The sequence below is a fragment of the Rhipicephalus microplus genome, chromosome 2 (assembly GCF_043290135.1).
Source record: "Rhipicephalus microplus isolate Deutch F79 chromosome 2, USDA_Rmic, whole genome shotgun sequence".
Classification (NCBI taxonomy): domain Eukaryota; kingdom Metazoa; phylum Arthropoda; class Arachnida; order Ixodida; family Ixodidae; genus Rhipicephalus; species Rhipicephalus microplus.
In genome coordinates, this window is record NC_134701.1 from 52,360,714 (window position 1) to 52,386,824 (window position 26,111).

Genomic DNA, 26,111 nt, shown 5'->3' on the forward strand with positions numbered 1-26,111 from the left:
GCATGCTCACCAGTCTTGTTCACCGCTCTCCCGTCGCCCGTCGTCTCACTCGCCGCAATTTCGCCGACCAACGTCGCCGACTGACCATCTGGCGTGGGAAAACTAGATGATGCAGCTCCCGGAGGTGATGCTGCATCGACCACTTGCCCGCCAAATTCTCTGACCATGCTGCCGACTCGACGCAACCTTATTGACGTTGAAAAAGATGACACATCCGCTGTTGCACTTGTGGACACAGGGGCTCACATATCAGTAATGAATTCAGAACTTCGTTGCTGCCTTAGAAAAGTTTTAACGCCACCCACAGTGCCACTCATCCAGGTCGCCGACGGCGGCACGTTTCCCGTGCTTGGAATGTGCTCCGCGCGTATAAGTGTAGCTGATCACTCCACGACAGTGCTATTTGCTGTGCTCGAGAAATGTTCCCATGAACTTATCCTCGGCATGGACTTTTTATCCGCCCACTCTGCCCTTATTGATTGTGGAACCGGCATGCTTCAACTTGATTTACCGTGTTACCGTGACGACCCAACACCAGCTCAACCCCGTCTGTGTTCTGCAGATCATGTTCGCCTAGCATCTCAAGCCGTTACTTACGTGAACCTAAGATCTGTCCCTCCTGTTCCCGATGGTGACTACATGTTGACACCTATTGCTGACGTTCTGCTGGCCAAAAATGTTGCCGTGCCTCACACACTTTTGACAGTCACGGGAAATACAGCATCTCTTCCGATCCTAAACTTCAGCTGGTGCGCTCAAGTTATCCCAGACGGTATGACTTTGGCAAAAGTTTCTTCTATAGATGCTGCCATTTCGGCGTTCGTTGCTGAATATTCTTCGTCCTCTGCTCCGTTCTCATTCTCGAAGAGCGCAGCGGATGCCACCATCGACAAGATGATCGCTCCGGACCTTCTTCCAGCACAGACAGCTGACATTCGGCACCTGCTAAAATCCTACCACGACATCTTTGGTTTTGATGACCGCCCTGTGGGTCAGACATCTTTTGTAACTCATAGGATTAACACTGGAGATGCCAGCCCCATTCGACGACGTCCTTATCGCGTGTCTAATGCTCAGCGAAAAGTTATCCAGCACGAAGTTGAAGAAATGCTCACAAAAGACGTCATCAAACCTTCCTGCAGTCCATGGGCATCGCCGGTCGTGCTAGTCAAGAAGGAGGATGGCAGCTGGCGCTTCTGCGTAGACTATTGTCACTTAAACAAAGTAACACGTAAGGACGTGTATCCACTGCCGCGGATTGACGATGCTCTCGACTGCTTACATGGGTCTGCCTACTTTTCATCTATCGACTTGGGATCAGGATACTGGCAGATTTCTGTCGATCATCGAGACCGTGAGAAAACCGCATTCATCACACTGGACGAACTTTTCCACTTCAAGGTTATGCCATTCGGATTGTGTAATGCGCCAGCTACATTTGAAAGGATGATGGACTCTCTCCTGCAAGGATACAAATGGACCACGTGCCTGTGCTATCTCGATGACGTTATCGTACTTTCACCTACATTCGAAAGCCACCTTAGCCACCTCACGGCTGTTCTTGAGGTTTTCCGGACAGCAGGACTTCAGCCCAACTCTTCCAACTGTCGCTTTGGCCGTCGGGAAATCACTATGCTGGGCCACCTTGTCAGTGCTCGAGGCGTGCAACCTGATTCTGAAAAAATTCGAGTTGTCAATGATTTTCTCATACCACGTTCTGCAAAAGATGTACGAAGTTTTATCGGCCTTTGTTCTTATTGCTACGTGGAAAATAACAGTTGTCAGTCCGCAGCCACAACGCAGCTCACCTTTAACTTCAACTTCTTCACTCTCAGTCTGAGGCACCCTTCTTGGGTATGCCCCACTATGCCCTCTTTCAGTCAGATGAAATCACCTAACACGACCCCCGGCGGCAAAAGCGCCGACCCGGCGAGTTTACGGGGCCACAGCTGGAGCAGTGTGGTAACGCTTGAGCCTTGATACGTGGACGATCTCCCTTGACAGCAGAGCGGAAGAGGTTGATGGATTATCAGGGACAATTTCATATGTAGTGTCGGTCACTCGTCTAAGCACGCGGTATGGGCCCGTGAAACGAGAGAGAAGTTTTTCTGAAAGGTCTGCATGTCGCGTAGGGGACCAAAGAAGAACGAGGGAACCTGTTGGAAAGTGTTCGTCGCGATGCCGCTCGTCATAACGATGCTTCTGCGAGTTTGGGACGTCATTAATCTGCTGCGGGCAAGCTGACGAGCGTGGTCAGCTCGGGTAATAGCGTTGCGTGCATAATCAGAAGTAGACTGCGCAGCGGCTGGCAGGAAGGTATCCAACGGAAATGTTGGTTCGCGTCCAAACAGAAGGTAAAATGGCGAGTACCCAGCAGTGTCATGCCGGGAGGAATTCTATGTGAACGTCACGTAGGGTAGTGCAAGGTCCCAATCACGATGGTCGGCCGAGACGTATTTTGATAGCATGTCTGTCAGGGTGTGGTTTAAACGTTCTGTAAGCCCGTTTGTCTGGGGGTGGTACGATGTCGTGAGCTTATGTTGGGTAGAGCAGGAACGCAGGATATCGTCAACCACTTTCGAAAGGAACGTACGGCTTAGGTCTGTCAGCAGTTGACGAGGGGCTCCATGCACTAAAATGAGATCGCGAAGTATAAAATCAGCGACGTCTGTAGCGCAGCTTGTTGGCATGGCTCGCGTAACTGCATAACGGGTCGCGTAATCCGTAGCCACCGCGACCCACTTGTTTCCGGAGGCGGATGTTGGGAAGGGACCGAGAAGGTCCAAACCAACACGGAAGAATGGCTCCGTTGGGATGTCGATGGGCTGAAGATATCCGGAAGGGAGTCCCGATGGCTTTTTGCGACGCTGGCAAATTTCACAAGCGTTGACATAGCGACGTACAGAGCGTGAAAGGCAAGGCCAGTAGAAGCGGAGGCGGACACGGTCATATTTGGGAGAGACACCAAGGTGACCCGCGGTTGGCGCGTCATGGAGCTCGCGTAAGACTGTGGAACGCAGGTGCTTTGGTATGACCAGAAGTAGGTCGTGACCATTGGGCGATAAATTACGCCGAGATAAGGTGCGGTCCTTTAAGGTAAACATGCGAACAGAAGCGTCTTGCGGTGAAGATTCGAGCTGTTGTATTAGGCGGCTGATATCCGGGTCGCGATGCTGCTTGTCCCCGAGATGAAGCAGCTGGGAGATGGAAAGGACGCAGCCCAGAGAATCAGTGCTCGTAGTGTCGCAGTCGGCCACAGGGTAGCATGACAGACAATCCACATCTTTGTGCAGTTTTCCTGATTTATACGCTATGGTGTAAGAATACTCCTGGAGGCGGAGTGCCCAGCGGGCAAGACGACCTGTGGGATCTTTGAGGGAGGCGAGCCAGCAGAGAGCGTGGTGGTCGGTGAGAACTATAAATAGTCGGCCGTATAAGTAAGGGCGAAATTTCGCGACTGCCCACACCAGCGCTAGGCATTCGCGCTCTGTGATAGAATAATTACGCTCCGAGGTGGACAGCAGCCTGCTGGCATAAGCTATCACGCGATGCTACCCACGTTGTGGCTGAGCCAACACAGCGCCTATTCCGTAACCGCTGACATCGGTGCGCACTTCGGTCGGTGCCGTAGGGTCGAAGTGAGCCAGCATAGGACAAGAAGTGAGCAAAGTGGTCAGGTCGGAAAATGCTGCTGCTTGCGAGGGACCCCAGGTAAAGGTCTCATTTGGTTTGAGTAAATCTGTTTGGGGCCGAGCGATTTCCGTGAAGTTCTTGATGAACCGCCGAAAATAGGAGCAGAGCCCCACAAAGCTACAGACATCTTTGGCGGTTTTTGGCACAGGAAAGTCCTTCACAGCTCGAACTTTTTCTGGGTCAGGCTGTACGCCGTAAGCGTCAACAATATGCCCAAGTATTGTAATGCGACGGCGACCAAACCGGCACTTGGATGAATTCAGCTGAAGGCCAGCGAGACGGAATACATCAAGAATTTTCGACAGTCTCTCAAGGTGCGCTTCAGAAGTGGGAGCAAACACAATCACGTCATCCAGATAACAAAGACACGTAGACCATTTGAATCCATGGAGCAGGGACTTTTTCATTCGTTCAAAGGTGGCGAAGGCATTACATAGGCCGAAAGGCAAGACTTTAAATTGGTAGAGGCCATCGGGTGTTACAAAAGCCGTCTTTCTCGGTCCATGGGGTCCACGGCAATCTGCCAATAACCAGAACGAAGATCGATGGAAGAAAATAGGCGGCAACATGGAGGCAATCAAGGGCGTCATCAATGCGGGGCAGAGGGTATGCGTCTTTCTTGGTGATGTTGCTAAGGTGGCGATAGTCCACACAAAATCGCCACGATCCGTCCTTCTTTTTAACTAATACCACCGGGGATACCCAGGGACTGGAGGATGGTTCAATAATGTCCTTTGCTAGCATCTTGTTCACCTCCTTCTGAATTATGCTCCGCTCAAAAGCAGACACTCTGTAGGGACGGCGGTGAACAGTGTTGGCATCACCTGTGTGTATGTCATGCTGGACAAAGGACGTCTGCCCAAGAGGTCGGTCGCCAAAATCGAAAATATCCTGGTAGGCCTTGATAAGATGTTGTAGGGCTTCAACTTGCGGAGGCGGAAGATCAGTGGCGATCATGTCTACAATTTGACGGCAGCTCGAATGTGTTGCAAGTGATGTGCGCTGCGGTGAAACAAGTGTGTCTAAGGCAAGCACTTCAATTTGTGAATCGAGCAATGGACACAGGTGGGCCACAGAAATGCCTTGTGGAAGCACATGATTCATGTAGCCGAAATTGACAAGAGGTAGACAAGTTTTGTTATCTGTGATGCTGAGCACCGTATAGGGCACTGCAACATTGTGCGCAAGGAGTACGTCTGTGGGAGGCGTAGCGTAATAGTCACCGTCGGGCACAGCTGGTGAGCACAGAAAATCGGCGTACGTCACAGTTTTGGAGGGCAGGCGAACAAAGTTGCTGCATTGTAATCGGCATGTAGATTGGTACGGGGCGGCACTGATTTGTGGCAGTTCAAGGTGGAGCACACCAGCAGAGCAATCAATCAGAGCAGAATTGGCGGCAAGAAAATCGAGGCCTAGTATGAGGTCATGGGGACATGTTGCAAACACGGTAAAAAGGACCACCACTTGATGACCGGCTACGGTAAGTTGAGCTGTGCACATACCGACGACAGGGACTGTTGCACCATCTGCAACTTGGACGACACTGGTCAAGGGGGGCGTGAGAACCTTCTTCATGCAACGACGAAAACGCGAACTCATAATACAGACGTGAGCGCCCGTATCTATCAAAGCTTCAACAGGTGTGCCATCAGCATATACTTCTAGGGTGTTCCGGTTCAAACGTAAGGGCAAAGAGTGCCGCCGTCTCGAGCAGGCGAAGAGTCGACGCATTTTGCAGTAGTTTCAGCGCCTACCCAACACCGCGGCAACGTCGTCTTGCGAAGCCACTCCTTGTCATCCGTCTACAACCGAAGACGTGACGCGCATCGTCCGACGTGAACTCGAGGCCGCTTACCCGACTGCCAACAAACCGACGTTGCCCAACGCCTCAACGCCAGCTGTTGCCTTGATCCAGGCTGTTGTCCGCCAGGAATTCGCTAACCTTGGCATCCTGTCCGCTGCACCCACCCTGAATACTGGTCCCTCGATAGCTTCTGTGGACATGAGATGTCGCCGTCCGTACTCTATTCGAACCAGGAACCCGTCTGAATGGCGAACAGCTGATGATAAGCCAATCTGCTTCCGCTGTGGTCGCGCTGGACACATCGCTCGTTACTGCCGCAGCCAATGGCTATGTATGTCTTCTGACTCGTACCCCGCTTACAGTAACTCATTCCGTCCACCAAACCACCGTTATCCGACCCGCACTGAGTCTACAGCATTTACTGCCCCTGAGGACTACGGCCACCCTGTCCCGTTGTCGCCACCGCCTCAAAGCCGCCCTTCTCGTTCAAATACGCGTCGCCGCTCTCCCTCACCATCGTTTAATCGCCGCATGTTCCTGGAAAACTAGGCTGCGCAGCTTCTGGAGGTGAAGCTGCCCTGTCGACCTTACCCAGCACCTCCACCAAAATGTTACGTGGAAAATAACAGTTGTCAGTCCGCAGCCACAACGCAGCTCACCGACGTCAACTTCTTCACTCTCAGTCTGAGGCACCTTTCTTGGGTATGCCCCACTATGCCCTCTTTCAGTCAGACGAAATCATGTAACATTACTTTCGACGTTCCGTGAAGAATTTTGCTGACATTGCCCGACCACTTACGGAGCAATTGAAGAAGGACATGCATCTTTATTGGGGTACTGACCAAGCAGCTACCTTCAGCAACCTTACAACATTACTTACTTCCCCACCCATCTTGGCCCATTTCGACCCGTCAGCCCATACTAAAGTTCGTACCGATGCCAGCGGACATGGAATTGGTGCTGTTCTCGCCCAGTGGCAACGAGGACAGGATGGCGTCATTGCTTATACCAGTCGCCTCCTTTCTCCTTCGGAGAGCAAGTTTTTCATTACAGAGCGTGAGTGCTTCGCACTAGTCTGGGCAGTCCGAAAATTTGGACTGTACTTGTTTGGTGGCACCTTTTCGGTAATTACAGATCACCATGCCTTGTGCTGGCTGTCGTCCCTTAAATATCCAACTTAACGACTTGGCCTTTGGGCCTTGAAACTACAAGAATACAGCTCCGACGTGGCATACAAATCTGGCCTAATGCACCAGGATGCCAACTGTCTATCTTGTCACCCCGTGGACCCACCTGACCTTTCTGCACATGATTCTGACCCTTGTGTCTTCACCATGTCGGCTTTCACCGACATACGCAAGGAACAGCTCAGTGATGTCTACTTGCGGTCTATCATGCAGAGTCTACTTTTGCCCCATGTAGACCCGTCGCTACACTTGTTCGTTCTACGTGATGGCATTCTTTACCGACACAACACCAGCACCGAGGGACCAGAGTTACTACTCGTAGTTCCTGCGAAACTCTGTTCCGCTGTACTTGAACAGCTTCACGACGCCCCAAGCGCGGCACATCTCGGGGTCACGCGCACGTACGATCGCGTGCGGCGTAGATTCTTCTGGCCAGGTCTTTAGCGTTTTGTGGACCGATACGTTGCTGCTTGTGAGTCCTGCCAGCGCTCCAAACATTCCACCTTGCCACCAGCTGGTCCGCTCCAACCAATAGACATACCCACCGTTCCCTTCTATTGCGTCAGTCTTGATCTCGTTGGAGCATTTCCTACTTCTCTCACTGGAAACAAGTGGATAGCCGTAGCCACTGATTACGCCACAAGATACGCTATCACACGAGCGCTACCGACAAGCTGTGCCACTGACGTCGCGGACTTCTTGCTTCATGATGTAATTCTTCACCATGGCGCTCTTCGACAGCTTCTGACTGATCGTGGTCGCTCATTTCTTTCAAAAGTAGTAAGTGACATCTTTCGCTCGTGTTCAACGCGTCACAAGCTCACTACGGCCTATCACCCACAAACAAATGGTCTTACCGAGCGCATAAATTGAACCTTGACAACAATGATCTCCATGTACGTTTTTAAAGATCACCTTGATCGGGATAGTACTTTGCCTTATGTGGCATTCGTGTACAATTCGTCATGCCACGACACCGCTGGCTTCTCCCCTTCTATTTATTGTTCAGCCGCCATCCAGCATTACCCTTCGAGACTCTTCTCCCATCAACTTTGCAAACGGTTACAGAGTACACCCGGGGTGCCACTGCTCGGGCTCAAGTGGCCCGCCAAATCGCACGGGAATGTCTTCTTGGCTCGCAGCTCTCTCAGAAGGCGCGCTACGCTAGCCATCACAGAGTAGTTTCCTACTCTCCAGGTTCATTGGTCTTCCTGTGGACACCATGCCACCACGTTGGCCTCTTTTCGAAGCTCCTGTTTCGCTACTCGGGGTCTTACAAGGTTTTGCGCCGCCTTATCGAGGTCACATACGAGATCGCTCCGTCGGACAGTCAGTCGTCGTCGCCCGCACCCGCTACTGACGTCGTCCACGTGACCCGCCTCAAACCCTACATATCCGCATATGATCCTACTCTCCTTTAGGCGCCGAGACGGCACTGCCAGCGGCGGGTGGTTTTTTGTTACACGATATCGGCAACGAAAAAGCATCATAGACGACGAAGACGATGAAAGTGACCGTGCTCGTGTTGTTGCTGTCGGGCCTCCATCTTGGCTACAGCTGCCTCTGACTCTCCCTGCATATTTTGTAAATATATTTATTTCATTCATTCTCTCACCCCCATGACAGTATGAATTGAAAGCATGCTACAAATCACAGGCGCTCAAGGGAGAACCATCTGGTAAACATTGGTGGGGCAATTCGTTTGAAGGCTCAGGAGATATCAGCTTGCAAAATTTCTTTGGGTTGTCTCTTAGGAAGTTGGGCATGTCCGTGTCAAAAACTAATTTTTTGCATCTTTGATCTTTTGCTTACAGGTGTTCGCCATGTTAAAGTATTTAGTCTAATCGTCGTCTCCTTTGGTGCGATTAACTTTAGCCGACAAGCGCTTTTTCTTATTCAGAGAACGCTTTACATCTGTAGTAATCCATTGTTTGTGTTTAGTTTCAACGATAAGTCTTTTTGGAACTTGTATTTCCTGCAGCCTTTTCACATGATTCTGAAACGACCTCCAGTTTCGTGAACAGATCGATCAGCATATGTTAACAAAACTGTGCGTAGAATTTTTTCATTTCGTTTTTTACCTTATCTAGGTCGACTTTAGAAAAGTCGTGAATCTCTTTAGTACGAGACTTTTGTTTTTTCATTGTTGTTTTAATCACACAGTGAATGACTTTGAGGTCACTGATTTGTTCCAGGACAGTTGCAGTAACTTTATTGGCATGTGTTGTAATCAACAAGTCAAGGATCGAATCCCCATGTGTAGGCGTATGTATCAGTTGCGTCATTTGAAAAAAATGATAACATGTCAATGAAATCTTGGCATTTGCAAGTTTTACCTGTATTGCTTGATTGTGAAGATAGCCAATTTATACTGGGGTAGTTAAAATCACCAGCCATCAGAATATTCACATCAAATTTGCTTTGAATGTAAGCAATGATATCGGTAAGTTGTTCAACAAAGTTGTCGTGATAATTAGGGGGTCTATAACAAGTACTTATTACAAGCGTTACATGGTTCAAATAGCATACGACCCATGCGGTTTCTAGAGGGCTGTCAATAAGAATAGGCTGTGATCGAATGTTTTTTTACAGCGATAAGCACGCCACCTCTTTTTTCAATGACTCTGTCTTTGCACGACACAGAAAACTTGTTAGATATATGCAGTTCGCTGTTTTCAATGTCGGGGTTTAACCACGTTTCTGTACCGATAATAACATCAGCTGAGCACGTGTGAATAACGTCGTCGAGCTGGTCCTGCTTTTGCACGGTACTGCGGAAATTAGCATAGATTATTGAGCAGTTTTGTATCTGAGTTGCTTGAGAGCTGTCAGGTTATCAGGGCGATCTTTTTTCTGAAGTTATCGTGCATACGTTGTCAGCAGAATTATCATATTGGTAGCATCTGCCTGCTAGAGCGAGTGTATCGAAGTGAAGCTTCGTTTTCTCGTTTTGGCGGCAATTTGTGCGTGCTTAGTCATGAAGCCTCCTCCGGGCTAACTGAATGCGCGGTGAAAAGTCTTCTTCAATTCTGACTAATCTGGATTTTAAGTTTTTTTAGTCAGAAGGCATTGCCAAGGACTTGGGTTTTTGTTTTGTAACTAAGGAATTTAGGAATGAGGGGACGGTTATGTCCTTCTTGAAGGGGGCCAATGCGATGTCATTGATTTGAAGGCCCAAATGGTCCTTGGAAAAATCAACAACCAGCGATTCCGATACTTCATGTTTCTATTTCCTTTTCTGGTATCCCTTTGAATATCAAGTTCTTGCAGTGCATCCTATTATTCATGTCATCGACAAGCTGAACCAAATTTGCTTGAGTAGCATTGTTATTTCAAAAAGTCGAAAGGTCATTTTTTATGGCATTGATGGATTCTGTGACATCAGGTATGGAAGTCGTGTTGCTAAGCAACTCACCAAGCACAGTTTCCACTTTAGTAAGCCTTTTCTTGATGTCGATAATACCTGCGTGAATGTCTTTAACTCTGCCCGACATTTCCTTCTGAAACCTTTCCCGTGCTAAGTTAGCCTCCTTCACGGCATCAAGAATCTAGTCCATCTTATCAGGCCCTGAATTCATTTCAACGTCACCAGCACACACAAGAAGCTGAGCAAGACAAAACAGTGCATCAATGATTCGCCCGCAAGGGCAGCACTTCAAGAGCAAGGCAGCAACATTGCGAAATCGTGGACGCACCTTGGCCCCATGAAGCACCTTTTGGATAAAGGAGCCTATGCGACATCGGTACTGAGCTATATCGATACCTGTTTGGTCACAATGTCACGGCAAGAAAAAAAAAACATATCAGGGGGATTTACGGCAAGAAATGACACTCGGAGCTAAAGTGTGAAAAGCTACTGCTTTTCCATTCACCTTCCAGAATGCAGATTTTGTTTGAGAGCATGCACAGGCTGCAAAATCCCGTTGTGCACAATCAGCAGGTCCTTTTTGTAGCTGGACTGACGTTGGAAGCTGGTGCATGATGTCCTATGCACGTTTAATGCACACTGTTTTATTTCTTACAGTGAGAGTGTGTTTCCTTGACTGGATCTTGGAAAAAAGCAGTCAAGATAGCATGGGAAATTCGGGAGGTGTATTTCATGCCAATATAAAGGAGTGATTGTACAAGCGGAACTTCAGTCACCCTGTATGAGTCGGAAAGTGCAGTATTGAGAATGTGTCCTATAGTGTGATTAAGTAGGTGATCACACACACACGTAGCACTTGCGTTTGCGTTGAGTGGATTTTTGTTTGCCTGTATTCCTGAACGAGTGAACAGTTCTAAGTTAGTGCCCATCCTGTCTATGTGTTTTTTCGTTTTCAGTGTGGTCGTGATTGTGGTATGAAATTGGCTATTGAATTTTACTGTACACACTTTTACAAAAGTTAACTTGGAATTGAACTATTGCTTGGGTGGCTTCAAGTCCTGTATTTGAGCCGTGAATTCATGCTTTGTACAATCACGCATGAAGTGCACGGAATAGTGAAAGAATAGTGAATAGTAAGTTCTAATTCTTTGATGGGTGAAGCATATGCATACGAATAGAAACAATGGACATTTGTTCAGATCGAATGGTGCAGAGTATCTTTCTTTCCATATTTGATGTGTCTTTTTTACTGTTAGGAATTTGTCAGAGCACTGCCTTGTTTTGCATAAACGGGTGGTCCTGAACAGCAAGTAGTTACAGTAACCAGGTTGTCATTCTAGCACACAATATAAGAACCTTTACAATCGCACAGCACATTTTCTAGGAAGCACAGGAAATGCCTTCTATTTTGAAATGATCCCACTTCAATCAGGCTAGATGAATATTCAATCATAGGTCTCTCACTTGGAAGGTTGCAATCCTTTCCTGTACGAAATGCGTGCTGTCATTTTTAGCACACACGATTGTTTCATAACAAGTAAAGGGACAGGGCCATTTTTTTTTTTTTTTGTGTGTGACACCTTTGTTTTTTCTCATGATTTCCTGGGTTAATGAACACAATTTTAAGAGCTCCTAAATATACAAACTTTGGTGGGCTTTTCAAATGTATTCCGTGAATGAGTATTAGCAGAAAGTAATGCCATTTCTGCCACTCACAAGTCGGCAAGATTCATGTCTGTTCTGCATGCAATAAACAAGCAGAACACTAGTTGCCATGACGACAAGACTTTTTGCGTTCTTTTCAATTTTTGCTTCTATGTTGCATGACCTTGTAGTTGGATAAGACTATAATGATTGGTCTACGTTAGGGCTTTGCACAGTGATTGTATCTCAAGTGTTTGTGGTGGTATTCTCACCTGCAGTCTTTAGGTGTGGCGACATGACAAGAGTGTATGATATATTTTCTGCCATGCTGCAGCCTGAAATGTTGGAGTCTATTTTTCACGTCACCTATTGGCAATAAAGTTACCTACAAAAGACGGCAACTTCATCACTGCAGCAAGAAGGAAAAAAAGTGAAATGTATAATTGGTTTCCAATCAGTACTTTTGGTACAGTTGGGGCATCACACTGGTTTGTGAGTTAGCTAATATAGGTTGGGGAGTGATGTGTTGAAAAGGGAACCTCTACAGCAGCTGTAGTTGATCTCCGTACATGATGGTTGTCGCAGGGGCTGACTGGAAGGAGCGCTCACCCGCTCCTGGTGACAGCGACAGGCAGGCGGTGGGTACACTACTCATCCACTTGACAGTACGATGAAAGCATGTGGGTATCTGCTATGGCATTTGATCATATCATGTGAACTGCATAGGCCTGCAACCTAATGCCCATAATTGGTGAATGACTTTTCTTTCATGAGTCACTGCGTCATCTGCAGCAAAGAGCTCCCGTTATTGCAGTGGTGGCAGAATTCCAAGGCCCAGTGTGACAAGTGTGTTTGCGAGAGGCACCAATGTGTATCATAGCTTTGTGGCCTTCAATATTTTTTCTGAATGCTTGTTATTCAAAGGAGATTACATATTTTTTGTTGTCATATACATTCAGAAGTTTCATTTCTCTACTTTCACAACAAAAAATCAGGGCTGCAAGTGCTGCGCTATTTTGTGCCAATCTGACTTGCTGCACCCACATGGCAATTCCCATGTACAACGCCAAAATTAGTCTAGTTTTATCATCGCATGGGCTGCAAAACGATGCAACCGTATCCATGGTTGTGTTCCAATTTTAAGACAGCATCATATAAAGTCTACACAGACAGCTTAGAGGATAGCATCAAGCCCATGTTGTCTGAGAAATCGAACACGTAGAGAAGGCTGGATGGATAAATGGATGCTATTAGCATACCCTATATAACGGGTCAGGGACTTGTGTGCCACCAGACTCACAAGGAAAAATAAAATAAAAAGAAAACCTTCTTTTTATATTGGCCTAATGCCTTTTTAACTCGATTAAATCAATCTTATTATAACAAGGAAAAATATAAATTTATGTTCCATCTCCCAGCCTCTTCAGGCAGACGAGGTGCCACCTCACGTTGAGAACAGAAATATAAAATAAACAAATAAGCCTGTTATTTTTTCCAGCTTATTTCGTGTTCAAATCTTAAAAAAAAAAATTGAACATTACTCACATTGAGCATCTGTAAAATCTCTAAAAGTGTATGCTTGAGTGCAGACAACAACACAGGCGATATCCAAGCTTTTCGAGCAATTCGCTGAGCCGCCATCTTGTGTGGACAGCAAAGTAGCCTGCATCGTATTTGTTTGCGATGCGGTCTTCTTGAAGCTGTCTATTTGCCAGCTACGTGAAAGTTTGAATCGGACTTAAGAAGGCCGCCGTCAACTTAGCTGTCTATTTAGCTGCCTACGGTTAGTATTGGAACACACACCACATCAAATTAATTCAGTCACGTGGTATTTCGGTTTATGCATAAATCTTGTTTAAGGTGGCATTTTTATACATAGCTCATTACGCGACTCTATATATGTTTTAACAGCAAAGCTGATAGGCAAACTATAAAGACGACGGCGTTGTTGTGAAAACCTCGCTGCTTCATTGCCAAAAAACCGCTGAGCACCTCACGCGCTCTGCGATGGAAATTGTCGAACCATAAAAACTGAAAAAAATAAAGATCAATTTCACCGGCAAAGCAATTACTGCAATACAGTGATGGAAGTGTTGCTCCAATTTCTCTAAACTGCTCCAAAAGAGAAATGCTACTTCATGCTGCTCCAAAGTGCAATATTCGCTAGTGACTGCTCCAAACCTGTTCCGAAACGATGTTAGCAAACTAAAAAATTACAGCATATCCACGAACTGAATGATGATCAGTGGGCCGAAGTGTCCGTCCGGATATGTCCACGGTGGGTCGATAATGTTCGTCCGTGCGTCTGTCTGTCTGTCTGTATGTCTGTATGTCCGTCCGTCTAGTGAACACTCCAAGTACCACCATCTCGCATCTTTTCATCATATATTGATTATATACAAGTAGTGCCATATAGCGGACGTTCCAAGAACTAAACGAAAGGTGGCTGCCTACTACATACATCAAGGACGCACGGTTCTCTCCTGGGGCACACACGTGCTCTCTTGGGTGTGTGCCACCTGTTGTTACAAATAGGTGTGTGCCACCGGTGGTTACAAACGATAACGGGGTCAAATGGGTGATGCCTTAAGAAGCTTCGACCTTAAAAGAATGAAGTTGAACCCTGTGACCATCCAGTGAACCTAAACTAAACCAAAAGTGAGCTGTTTACACTATCGTCCTAGTATTCTACTCAGTGACATAAATACAGAAAAATCTCAAGGATATATCAGGCCATGGTGTCCAATTCATATATTTATATGCATTGTATTTTTTATTTATATAGTAATTAAATCACACTTTCAAATAAAATTAAAATAAATGACCAAGGGTTCCGAGCTCGAGCAATCGCATTGTTCTATTCAGTCTCTTTTTTCATCTTTTTTTCGATTTTCATACTTCACACAGCTGAGGGGCATTTAACACTGGTACCCATCCCAGCTGGAAAACATTTCCAGTCTCGGCTGGATTATGATACGGAAAATGGTTTCCAGCCCGATTTTTCCGGGCCGAAAATAGAAAGCGTTCTGGCCCGAAATGGAAGCCGTTATGGCGGGGAATGGAAATCATTCTGGTCGAAAATAGAAATAATTCTGGCTGGAATTATAAGCGGTTCTATCTGATAATCAGAATCCTTTCAGCCAGAAATAAAAGCGGTTCTCGCTGCAAATAGAAGTCATTCCAGCCGGAAACGTGTAGTTTTTATGCAGAAACTGACAGTCGTTCTGGCTAGAAATTGGGGGCACTCGAAATCAAAAAGCATGATGTTCTCAAGGAAAAGGTGCCTGTCCTGATGCAATAAGGTGGTCATGTTTTAGCAAAATATTTACTGCCTTCGATATTAGTCTTTTGCCTGCTTCATATATCTTCTTTATATCTTCTGTAGCCCGTGGACAGCAATCGTCACACCTCAGGGCTTGGTCCTGCTCCACTAGGTCAGGCATTCTTTAAAAAAAAAAAAAAAAAAAAAGAGAGAAAATACCAGATAAGCAAAAACAAAATGAAAATTCACCACATTCCCTCAAGGAATGGAACAACACATGCAGGGGCATAGGTACAAATTATTTTCGAGGGGAGGAAGGGTACCTCCTTGATCTGAAATGGAGGCCCAGCCGGACGATGTGGTTGAGTGTTATTGTGCCCTGTATACCACGGCGAAAAAATTGGGGGGGGGGGGGGGGGGGGTACATGTCACACCCTGGCTGCGCCACTGGTGCTCACCATTTCCAACTTGTTTCTTTTTTGTGTGGGTATGAGGCGATTATTTATTTTGAGCTTAGACTACTCCTAATAGACGTAAAATGAATTAACCAAAACATATGTAACTACCGGCGTTTGTTGCATAGGGGCATGCCCACCGTAGGATTATTGGAGACAAAGGCTGCTTACACAAATCAATCGCTTATATATAATTGCATTCAGTCAGATAGCATGACAGCATGATTAATGAAGCCCATGCACATTCGGGCCAAGTGTTCACTTATACTCGGAATATATAAGTGCAACACTTGCCTCCAATTGGAAGAATCAGAGCTGAGAAAAGGACCATCTCTTGGTCGGCGCTCACGTATCCAAACATCGCACCAAGTAGAGCAATAAAAACCACTCAAACATGCTGGGCATCACTTGCAACAGTTTCCAGAGATAAAGTTGACTAAAAAATACCTATTTCATTTAACATTCACATAGGGACACTTCACAGAAACTCACTAGAGTAGTGAACATCGAGCGCACACATGTACAGATCGTGCTACGACTAGCCGCCATGTTCTCTGGCCATATGCTGTAAAAAATGTGTGAGCTTAATGATATATACAGTGTAATGAACCACTGTATTTGATTAATTTACTATTAAAATAAAGAATACAATTTTTTCATGCATTATTTATAATATTGTTACGGGGCAGTGGGCATGGCTCCACCATCGTAGACGAATCGATGAAAAAGAAGTGGACTCGGCGCGCGAGATGCTAGCAGCCCAGGGTTGTCACACCTACCTTTAAATATTGGAAATACACTCGTTTCTCTCTTCTGTGCACTTGTAATTCCCGTAACGAATTGGCAGACGTTCTCGGTGACGGAGCGCTACACAACGGAGCTCCACAGTGGTCGTCAAATCGGAGTTTCTATGATGGAACACCAGACTGATCCCACGGCCACCTCTCCATCAGCCTCGGCAACGCCTGCACCATCCATGGCAACGCCTCCACCGGCCCCACCCCCACCCATGTACCTGCTGAGGTATCCGAAGCATCCAGGAACGTTCTGCGGTACGGACGAAGTTGATGTTGACAATTGGATAGCTGACTACGAACATACCAGTGCGCTCAACCGGTATGAGCCAACTCTCATGCTGGCCAACGTGCTGTTTTACCTGAAAGGCATGGCCAAAGTCTGGTACGAGAACCATGAGGAGGAGATCAGCAGTTGGGACACATTCAAGGAAAAGCTTTGCGACTTATTCGGGACACCCATCGGTCGAAAGGCGGCTGCAAAGAAGGAGTTGTCTATACGTGCTCAGATATCCACAGAGCCGTATATCTTGTATATACAGGATGTGCTGGCTCTATGTCGTAAAGTCGACAACAACATCTCGTTGGTCACATAAGGTTGGCCACGTCCTGAATGGAATAGCAGACGATGCGTTCCACCTGCTAATGTGCCGGAACTGCGCGACTGTTGAGGAAATTATTCAGAAATGCCAGCGTTCTGAACTGGCCAAAAGCAGGCGTATTTCAAGATCATTCACTCGACTGCCGAACACCACTGCGACGTCTTCCTGCGAAGATGGACTGACCTCTCGTCAGCAGTCTTCACCGGCGTCTGAAATTACGCGAATCGTCCGGTGGGAAATCAAAGCAATTACACCTGCTCTTCCCACCAACGGCCACGTCGATTCGCAAGTATCTCAGGTTTGCTTCGTACAGTCGATTGTGAGGGAAGAACTCGGCAATTTGGGCTTCGATGTCTGCGCCGTTGCTCAGTCTTGACCAATTTGGCTTTCGTTCAAGGTCGGCACCTTGTCCCAGGTCACCGCCCCAGGAACGGTCTTATCCTCGCTCTCGCAATCCGGCCGAATGGTGAACTGCGGATGATCGGCCAATCTGCTTTAACCGCCGCCGCATACGTCACGTCGCATGGTATTGCCACAACCATTGGTCTTCGTCCCGAACACAGTATAACAATGCTAACCACGCCGACAGCTGCCGCCTTTTCCAGCCTCCTAAGGTGATCCCCTACAACTACCGCCGCCTTCCACCCTTAGATGCGGATGATCTGAACTGCGGATGATCGGCCAATCTGCTTTAACCGCTGCCGCATACGTCACGTCGCATGGTATTGCCACAACCATTGGTCTTCGTCCCGAACACAGTATAACAATGCTAACCACGCCGACAGCTACCGCCTTTTCCAGTTTCCTACGGTGATCCCCTACAACTACCGCCGCCTTCCACCCTTAGATTCCTACGCCTTCGATGCCCCTGATACGCAGCACAGCCGCTCGCCATCGCCTCGACGTCATCAGTCTCATTCGCCGCCTGGACACCGCCCGTCGTCCCTTTCTCCTCTACGACGACGCCCGACTTCCCGCTCAATTCTCATCAGGGAAACTAAGCGGTGCAACTCTTAGAGGTGAAGCTGCATCCTCGATACCGACCTCAAATCCTCTCCTTGTTTTGCCGACACGACGAAATTTGATCGACGTCGACGTTGACGGCCTGACTGTTTCTGCACTTATTGACACCGGGGCGCATATTTCTGGGATAAGTGCCTGACTTCGTTGCCGCCTCAAGAAAGTTCTCACACCGGCTGCTCCTGGCATTATTCGTGTCGCCGACGGAAGAAGTCTTGCCATCACAGGAATGTACACAGCACGCATCACAATTGCTGATCACCCCACATCTGTTCTCTTTGCAGTTATTCAGCAGTGCCCCAGTGAACTGATTTTTGGATTGGATTTCTTGTCCGCTCATGCTGCTCTCATCGACTGTGCAACCGGCGTTTTTCAACTTGAACTGCCTCAACTTGGGGCTGTGTCGTCCTCATCGTCAGACCGCTTGTGCGCTGTTGATTACGTTCTGCTGTCACCGCAAGCCACCACGTTTGTGGCCTTAACGATATTACCAGCTCTTCCTGACGGTGATTACACAGTGTCTCCATTAGTGGATGTGCTCTTGGCCCAAAGTGTTGCTGTGCTGCATACCATCGTGACTAATGTGGACAACTACGTTCAGCTTCCGATCCTCAACTTTAGTAGTTCGACCAAAGTTTTCCCTCAAGGCATTTCGTTAGGCCATGTTTCCCCACTTGATGCATGTAATATCAAGGCATTAGACCCTGAAGACTGCTTGTCCCCTATTGCAGCCAACTCGAGCCGTCGAGTTGAAATAAGCCGAAGTGCGAGCGCCAATAGCGATTACATTTGATTAGCAAAGCTAGAATGGCCTAGGATATAGAAGCCGTAAACGTGAAAGCCCCCGGCATGCTGAATAGTTGGCGCCATCTAGCAGGGCTATAGTGAACCAGGTAATTACAAAATTGTTATTGCAGAAAGATCGTGCATTGTACGGCTGGTGCAAAAACAGCACAGTGACGTTATTACAAATGAGTTACTTTTTTAATCATTTCCATCTCAAAAGCATTAAGCGTAAGCCAACATGTTCACGACTGTGGTTCCACGAAGTGTCACAAGATGTCGACACCATCATTGCAATAACATTGTATTTTTCAGCATTTTGTGCATACAAGGATACTGTACACGATAAAAAAACGTTTGGTGATTTTGCCACAATGGTGATTCAATCCTATGTAAGTTAAATGCAATTAGCATCGCCATTTATGGTTTGCGAAAACGTAAAGGCCTAGACGTTTACATACTAACGTAAACGTTTATGTATGAGGAGCTACAACGTCAAAAAATTTTGCGTTCCGGTAAGACAGCAAACGCAAACCAGTATCCGGTAACATGTTAACATAAAAAAGTACTTGTACAAGCTATAACTCTCATTTTTTTGCGTCACATGCTTGTCAAAGGCCACGAGAGCGTAGGAAACGTACCAGTAAGTGTGAGTGCACCCTGAAAAATGAATTACAGCATGCTTTTAAAGGCTAGTGGTGGTTTCTAGTGTACCCTCACGTCATGACTTGGTATAAGCAGCACCACCACGCGGTAGTATGTGCACGCACAAGTTTTCTTGGCACATCCTCGTCTGCATGTTGTTTTTTCGATCGTCTGCTTTGTCTGCTGTGCGCCGCACATGAGGTAACTGTCGCGACAGGGGGGCACAATGTTGGGTTGCCATCACTTTTAAGCCACAGGTTCTTCATCAACAATTCGTAGTCAGTTAGCAACTGCATATTGTTGCTCATGTACGTGTCCGGAGGCAAGTGCAGCAGACAGAGTAAACAGCGCTTGGTTTCGGCTTGTCTCAGCACCTTATTGGGCTGGAATCGGTGGAACTTCCTACTACTGTCTTTCGTATCACTTGCGCAAGACAATCCGGGGGGCAAAATATTGGTAGCATGATGAAAATTCCGAAATTAAATCACTTATTTGCCCTCTGATAAACATATATCTTGAATTCGCATGCATGTACACTATTCCAGACTTTGCTAGTATGCTTCACAGGTATGTTGGATGACAGTAGGGGCTTTTAGCTTGCACGTATACTTCTTTATGTTAACGTGCTACCAGATACCACTTTGCGCTTACCGTCTTACTGGAACGCCTGTTTTTCAACGTTTTAGCTCTCCATACATAAATGTTTGCGTACATAAGCAAGCGTATGCTTTTATGTCTTCGCAAATTACAAATTGTAATGCTAACTGTATTTAAACTATTTTTAACTCAGATAGGATTGAATCACTTCTGAGGCGAAATTATGATGCGTTTCTTTATCAAGTACAGTATTCGTGTATGTGCAACAGGGTGAAGAAATACAAGGCTACTACTGCAATAATATCGACATCTTGTGAAACTTTGTGCAACCACAGTCATGAACATGTTGGCTTGCGCGTAATTTTTTGAGCTGAAAATGATTAAAAAGGTAACTTATTCCTAATAACACTGCTGCATGGCTCTACGCGAGACGTACAATGCACAATGTTTCAGCAATAAAATTTTTTTTATTTCCTGGTTCATTTTTGCCTTACTAGATGGCGCCACCCTTCCAGCAGTCGGTGGTTCACTTTGATGTTCTCGACTTTGATGTTCTAGTGCATTTTAGCTTTAATAATCCAGATGAAACAATGTAATCAGTATTGGTGCTCGTGCTTTTCGGCTTATTTTGACTCGATGGCTGGAGTCTTCGCAATGGGGATACCGGGAGTTCCTACGAACGAAAGTGGATTTGCAAGATAGGGCCGCAAACGTAAAGTATGTCTGGCAGGTAGATTACGTTGTGTAAAGATTTACGTTCTGTAAATACCTGCGTATGGGTAGGTTCTATTCAATATCCAGTAACATGGGAACATAAAGAACTATGTACGCACAAGCTAAATACCACCAGAGACTGCACAGCACGAGCAGACGATCGAGACGGCGACCCGCAAGCTGCCATATTTTGTGTTCTGGCGCTTGACGTCAGTGCAACTTGCCAGACTGCTGCTTGAAGTCACGAATATTTGTACTGTAGCCTGACGTCAAGTTAGTGTCGATGTGAATAGGTGCGCCGCGAGAGACTTGACTTTAATATCAAAATAAAACGTCCTATTAGCATTTGCTGAGTGCCACACTTGCTCAGAGTCGTCTATGTATACAGAAGATTTGTATGGCAGAGTAAACTCGCCTCTAAAAAAGTGTCAGTACCCCTTTAACCACAAAGCAGTGTGTACTGTTAAGGGGATCCTTCCTACATTGTTCAGTACACCCAGTAATGTGACGTGACAGAGTTGGTTTTAACCAGAGTTTACTGTGCACTGCTACATCATGATTCAGCAGGTGTATGTTTGTCATGTGCAGCTCCCTAGTGAAGGCTACCTGCAGGAGAAGCCGCCCAAGTGCCCCTCGCGCAGTGCATCAGCCACACTGCCATCATCACAGTCTGCGCTCCGGTCTAGCACACCACTGCAACTGTCGTCTCGGCCTAACAGCGACGATGGGTCACATTCGGTTTGTGTCTGTTCATTTATCGTTTCTGCATCTAGCCCACAGAAAAAGACAAGGACGCTGTGAAAGCTGATGATAACAAGTGCTATCTTGCAACATATTTGCAATTTAGTGCTTGTCAATGCCAGTTATTATACTGTTCTTGTCTTTTTCTGTGCGCTAGTTGCAGAAATAGAATACCAACATGTCCAAACTTACGTGTTCTCTAAGTCGTTGTCAACTATCTAGCTCTGTTTGTAGTTGTTTCAAGCAACATGACGCTCAAATATTTACTCCTTAATCTTGGTCACAGAGTCTTTTTTCATTAAATGTTCTAGTGATGTATTCATTCTTCATAAAAAGGAGTAGAAGTACACAGTGAAGAAAAAAAAAACACTTCCAAAATGGTCACAATACTTTGGTTTAGGCAATTCGGTCCATCATTTGAGAAAACTTGGAAAGCGCAAATGATGAAGACAGAACACATACAGGACTGGCACTTTGTCCTGGTGAATATGCTTCGCCTTCATCGTTTGCACTTTACAAGTTCTTAAAATTGTCAGTCACAACGAGCTTCATTGGGCGAACTCAACTGAGTCTCAGAGTACAATTTTGACATGCGCAGTCTTTAGTTGTAGGCAAAATAATCTGACCTGCAGAACTAGAAAATGCATATTTCAACATGATTAGTTATGCTTGCATACACTTGCAAAGGGAAACGACCATTCAGAGCTGAAGTAACACTTGCTGCTGTAGAATTGGTGACTACAATATGGAAATTTCATATCCTTAGTGGCATTTCTTGCATTGAGCAATATTGCTCTCTATACATGGCATGTAAGAATACTTTGAGACGCTCAGGTAAGGCAACCGCTTAATGTGCCAGACAGCACCGAGACAGCAGCTATTCGTTTTGGCAGAAGCAGCACGAGCATCGGCAACAACAAACGTCATCTTCGTCATTGCTCCAGCAGTGCCCGTATTTGTCACTACAGTTAGTGGCAGATTAAGATTAGAAAATTTACAGTCATTAGGTGCACTCTACTTGTGCAAGACAAGTGTAACTGAAGATCACTGGTAAAGGCATTTATCCTGAACAAAAAAAAATAAAAATAAAGGCAAATTTGTAAAGTGTGCCATGTGGGGATAATGTGATATGTTGCAAGTTTGCAATGTATGTGAAAATATTTTTGTGCTTACTGCATCTTCCAAGAATTTAGTTAGTTCATTGTACCATTTGGTACAAAGGTTTTGCAAAATTACAAGTTATGTGCTTAGTAATATGTATCAAAGTACAGGACATTCTTTTACTTGACGTGTTATATGTGCAGAAGAATTACGGAAATGCGATGTTTTTATTATCGCTAAGTAGCAAAATGACCTTTTGATAATTTGGAGTATGGTTCTTTCAAACGAATCACCAAGAAAAGTATAGATTGCAAAAACAGAAAAAATTTGTTTTGTTCTGTTAGTGCATTTTCAGTTGTATTTATAATTCAACAAACCAATTTAAAAAAACTGTGGTTTCAAAGAAGGATTATTATTGCATCCTCCTTGTGGCTATCTGGCAGTGAAAGGCATGAGGGTTTGGTGCCCCTTTGTGCATGCTTGTGAATGTGTTCGTGTGATGAGGCACATAGTACAGATGTGGGTGATTACTAAGTGAGGGCTCATGCTCATGTGGTACGGCTTTCCCACCCTTGTCATGACCGACCTACTGGCACAAGTGACTACTCTTATCAGCTAGATTACTCCTTGAAAAGCTTCTGTAACAGAAATTAAGGTAATTGCTGCTTTTAATTTCAGCTCAGCAATGTGCGGCAGTACAGCAACAGCCTGCCCCGCTCGCATAACCAGCAGGTGAGGCGCTCCGGAGAGGCCGCTGCTGCTGCTGCACCAGCCCCGGCGGCGTCATCCAAGGACGTCTTCCGCAGCCGAAAGAGTTCAACTGGTGTCTCCTTTGGTAAAGGCTTTTTCCGCTTGCGGTCTTCTCGCCGAGCCTGCTCTGCACCCGAACTAGGTGACGGCCTCTCTCTCTATCTCTCTCTATGACTTTTCAAGTTTGGGCACTTTCCACTCGTGCAACTGGCAGAAATCTATGCAGTGCTACCGAAATACCTGCCTGACCTCTTTTAGAATGTGGTCTTTGGCCTTTGGTCTTTGGTTCACCAACCATTGTGATAAACATTGCCCTGTCGCTGGAACAGATAACTGAGGGCAGCTGTATCAGAACATGTCAGAATATCTTTGCATGAAACAGGTGCTGGAATACTTCCTGAAGGGTTGAATGGGAACTACAGTTCTGAGACACTCGACGAGTGACTAGACTACATAGCCAGATGAGACAGTTTGAAGTCAAACGCGGAATTGCAACTAGAGTCAGTGTTTTGCCATAGGAACCTATTTTCATCTGGGCAGCTATTGCTTGTTCTCCTAACTTGTTCTCCTGTACCCTAAAGAGTGGATTTAAACTTACTCGTAAAAAAGTTGTGGGCCTGTTCATAAGGATGAGCTGAACTATCAGCGCTTGTCATGTCTGTCAGCTTGATGACATCACCCGAGAGTGTTGGAACTAGGCTTGGGGGTGGGGGGGTGCAAATAGGAAATTTTTAGGCTCAAAGTGAATAGTGATTCAGTTCGAATAATTTCTAATCAAATTAGAATATATCGCATATTATAAAGAAGCATGATGAAACTAACCTTTACGGAAGTTTTTTTTTAATTGAAACAAGGCCTGTAAGAATGCAATTTTTTGCATAAAAAAAAAAGTGGACACAACTTTGAATATGACTTGTAAGTGGGGCCCGAACTTTCGTCGAGGGAACAGTGTTTCACTATTTGTTTGGGCCTCCTCTATTTTTTTTTTTTTTCGTGTACATCAAGAGAAACGGAATGAAAAAAAACTGAATTTGACTTTCGATAGAATGTAAGTGATAGCCTGTCAAATAAGTTATGCTTTAAAATTTGCTATACATTGGACATATAATTCAGTATAATCAGCTTTTAAAAAATCAATCAATCTGATGGTGATACCTTCTAACCTTGAAGTGGGGTTCCGTGGCAGTGCAGATTTTTTGTGGATGCGTGTTTTCACGGTTTAGCACCACTTTGTTACAATGAACCACTTTTACAGGGTGTTACATGCTGGATAATACGCATCTATTTGTTTGTTTTGAATAATTCGAAATTTTCAACTTATCTAAATTCAATTTGAAGCCAATTTGAATACTGTTTTTTTTTTAATATTCGAAACATTCGAATCCTTGCTTGCTGACAGCCTGATATGCTGCCCTAAGCCTGAAGTAATATTTCTGCTGTTTTCACTGCATTCATAGAGGATGGCAACTGCAGAAGATCTAGTGAAAAATTCTTTGTTTGCAAAGTCTAAACTCTGCCATTCTGGAGGTTGTGAAGTGTCCAACAAAGTAAGTTTTCGTTAATTGCAAGCCTTTTATTAGGCAGCTCCCAAAATGGGGTCTCAAAGGGTCATGCAGGTATTTCAGCTGCCCTGTTTGTCATTGCCGATTATTTACTAGATGAACACATCAGTGGCAATAGGAAGAGCGGTTTGGCTTTTCGGTCAGCATGGTGGGCTGATATTCTGAATCGTGTACTTATTAGAGGCAGTTAATTCAATAGAGAAGGACCATTGGTAGCCTTCACTCTTTTCGCTTGCGTTCAAGGTTTCTTGCCAGTGCACCCAGAGGAGAGTAGTGTTTATTACTCGGTGCACATTCTCGTCTCTCAACTGGGCATGGGGTTACTCTGTGAGCATGGAACACTCTCCAAAACTGCTGGGGCTCTCCTCTTCCCTGGACATCCCTTCTTTCTTAGGAGTTTCATGGGAACTCGGAGCTAATCTCCCAGAAATGTGACGGCCGTATCACTTTCCGGGAGATGGCATTGAGAACCAACTGTCGGGTTCCCAATTCTTTGCTCCACTGCGTCAGGTTTTGCTGTTAGTACCAGCGCAACGATTCTGAGCAGTGTAATCAAACAGAGTTCTTGCACTTTAAGATGCCACCAGACGTAGTGAAGCTGTTTCACCGAAGCATGCCACTATACGTACACCTACGTGTAACACATTCACCAAATTGCAGCATATTTAAGGATGTGACACTTTTTTTTGTGAAATTTACAGTTTATCTGAAAAGCAAAGAGCAAAGTGATAATGTCTGCGTTCCTGGTGCCACCTCAGGTGTTAAGTAATGCTCATATCAAACTGCTGACAAATGCCATATGTTGTCGTAGCTGCATATATTGTGTAAGACCCCTTAGCTTAATTTTACTGCTGTCTGTCTTTCCTGTTGACACTTTCGTTTTGGAGATATGGTGAAGAGTACGACCGCTTAGATCAATTGTAGTGCAATTGTAGTGCAGTCTGTCTCTCCTGTTGGCGCATTAGTTTCGGAGATATAATGAAATCATTCATTTGCTGCTTCACATTGCTTTAGTGTTGCCCTTTGTAAGGCTGTTTGTCAGAGCTTTAGAAAACGGAAACCTTTTTATGCCTAATGAACTGCCATTCAGTATTCAGAGGAAATTGCAAAAAGAGGAAATGAGAGCCAGGACACCGAAAGTAGGCTGTTAAGGGCAGATGTGTAAACTGAAGGAGTTGCACTACCTTTCAAGAAATTTCATTTTTAATGAAGCTTCTCATAAATGTAACATTATTGGAGTAGCAGTTTTGTCATTGTGATTCAAAGTAGCCGATGAAAAAAAGGGCAGGAAGGGTGCTCAGCCAGCACACGCACACCTTGTTTGCAAATGAGAGTAGCGGCCTGAAGGTTTGTGTGGGGCATCGCAGTGCGTGAAACATTTTTGTGGAGT

The 26,111-nt window shown here is 45.7% G+C and overlaps 1 protein-coding gene across 4 annotated transcripts in view; it reads left to right on the forward strand.

Annotated features, from left to right (window-relative positions):
- Positions 1-26,111, forward strand: part of Liprin-beta (liprin-beta 1) — a 216,149-nt gene that overhangs the window by 93,538 nt on the left and 96,500 nt on the right. For 3 of the 4 annotated variants that reach the window (XM_037422165.2, XM_075886466.1, XM_075886464.1), the window contains 3 exons: positions 12,281-12,333; positions 21,156-21,305; positions 23,088-23,301. In XM_037422165.2, the coding sequence (XP_037278062.1) occupies positions 12,281-12,333; positions 21,156-21,305; positions 23,088-23,301 (417 nt within the window). The remainder of the gene's footprint in view (positions 1-12,280; positions 12,334-21,155; positions 21,306-23,087; positions 23,302-26,111) is intronic. The other variant, XM_075886465.1, reaches the window with a different exon arrangement.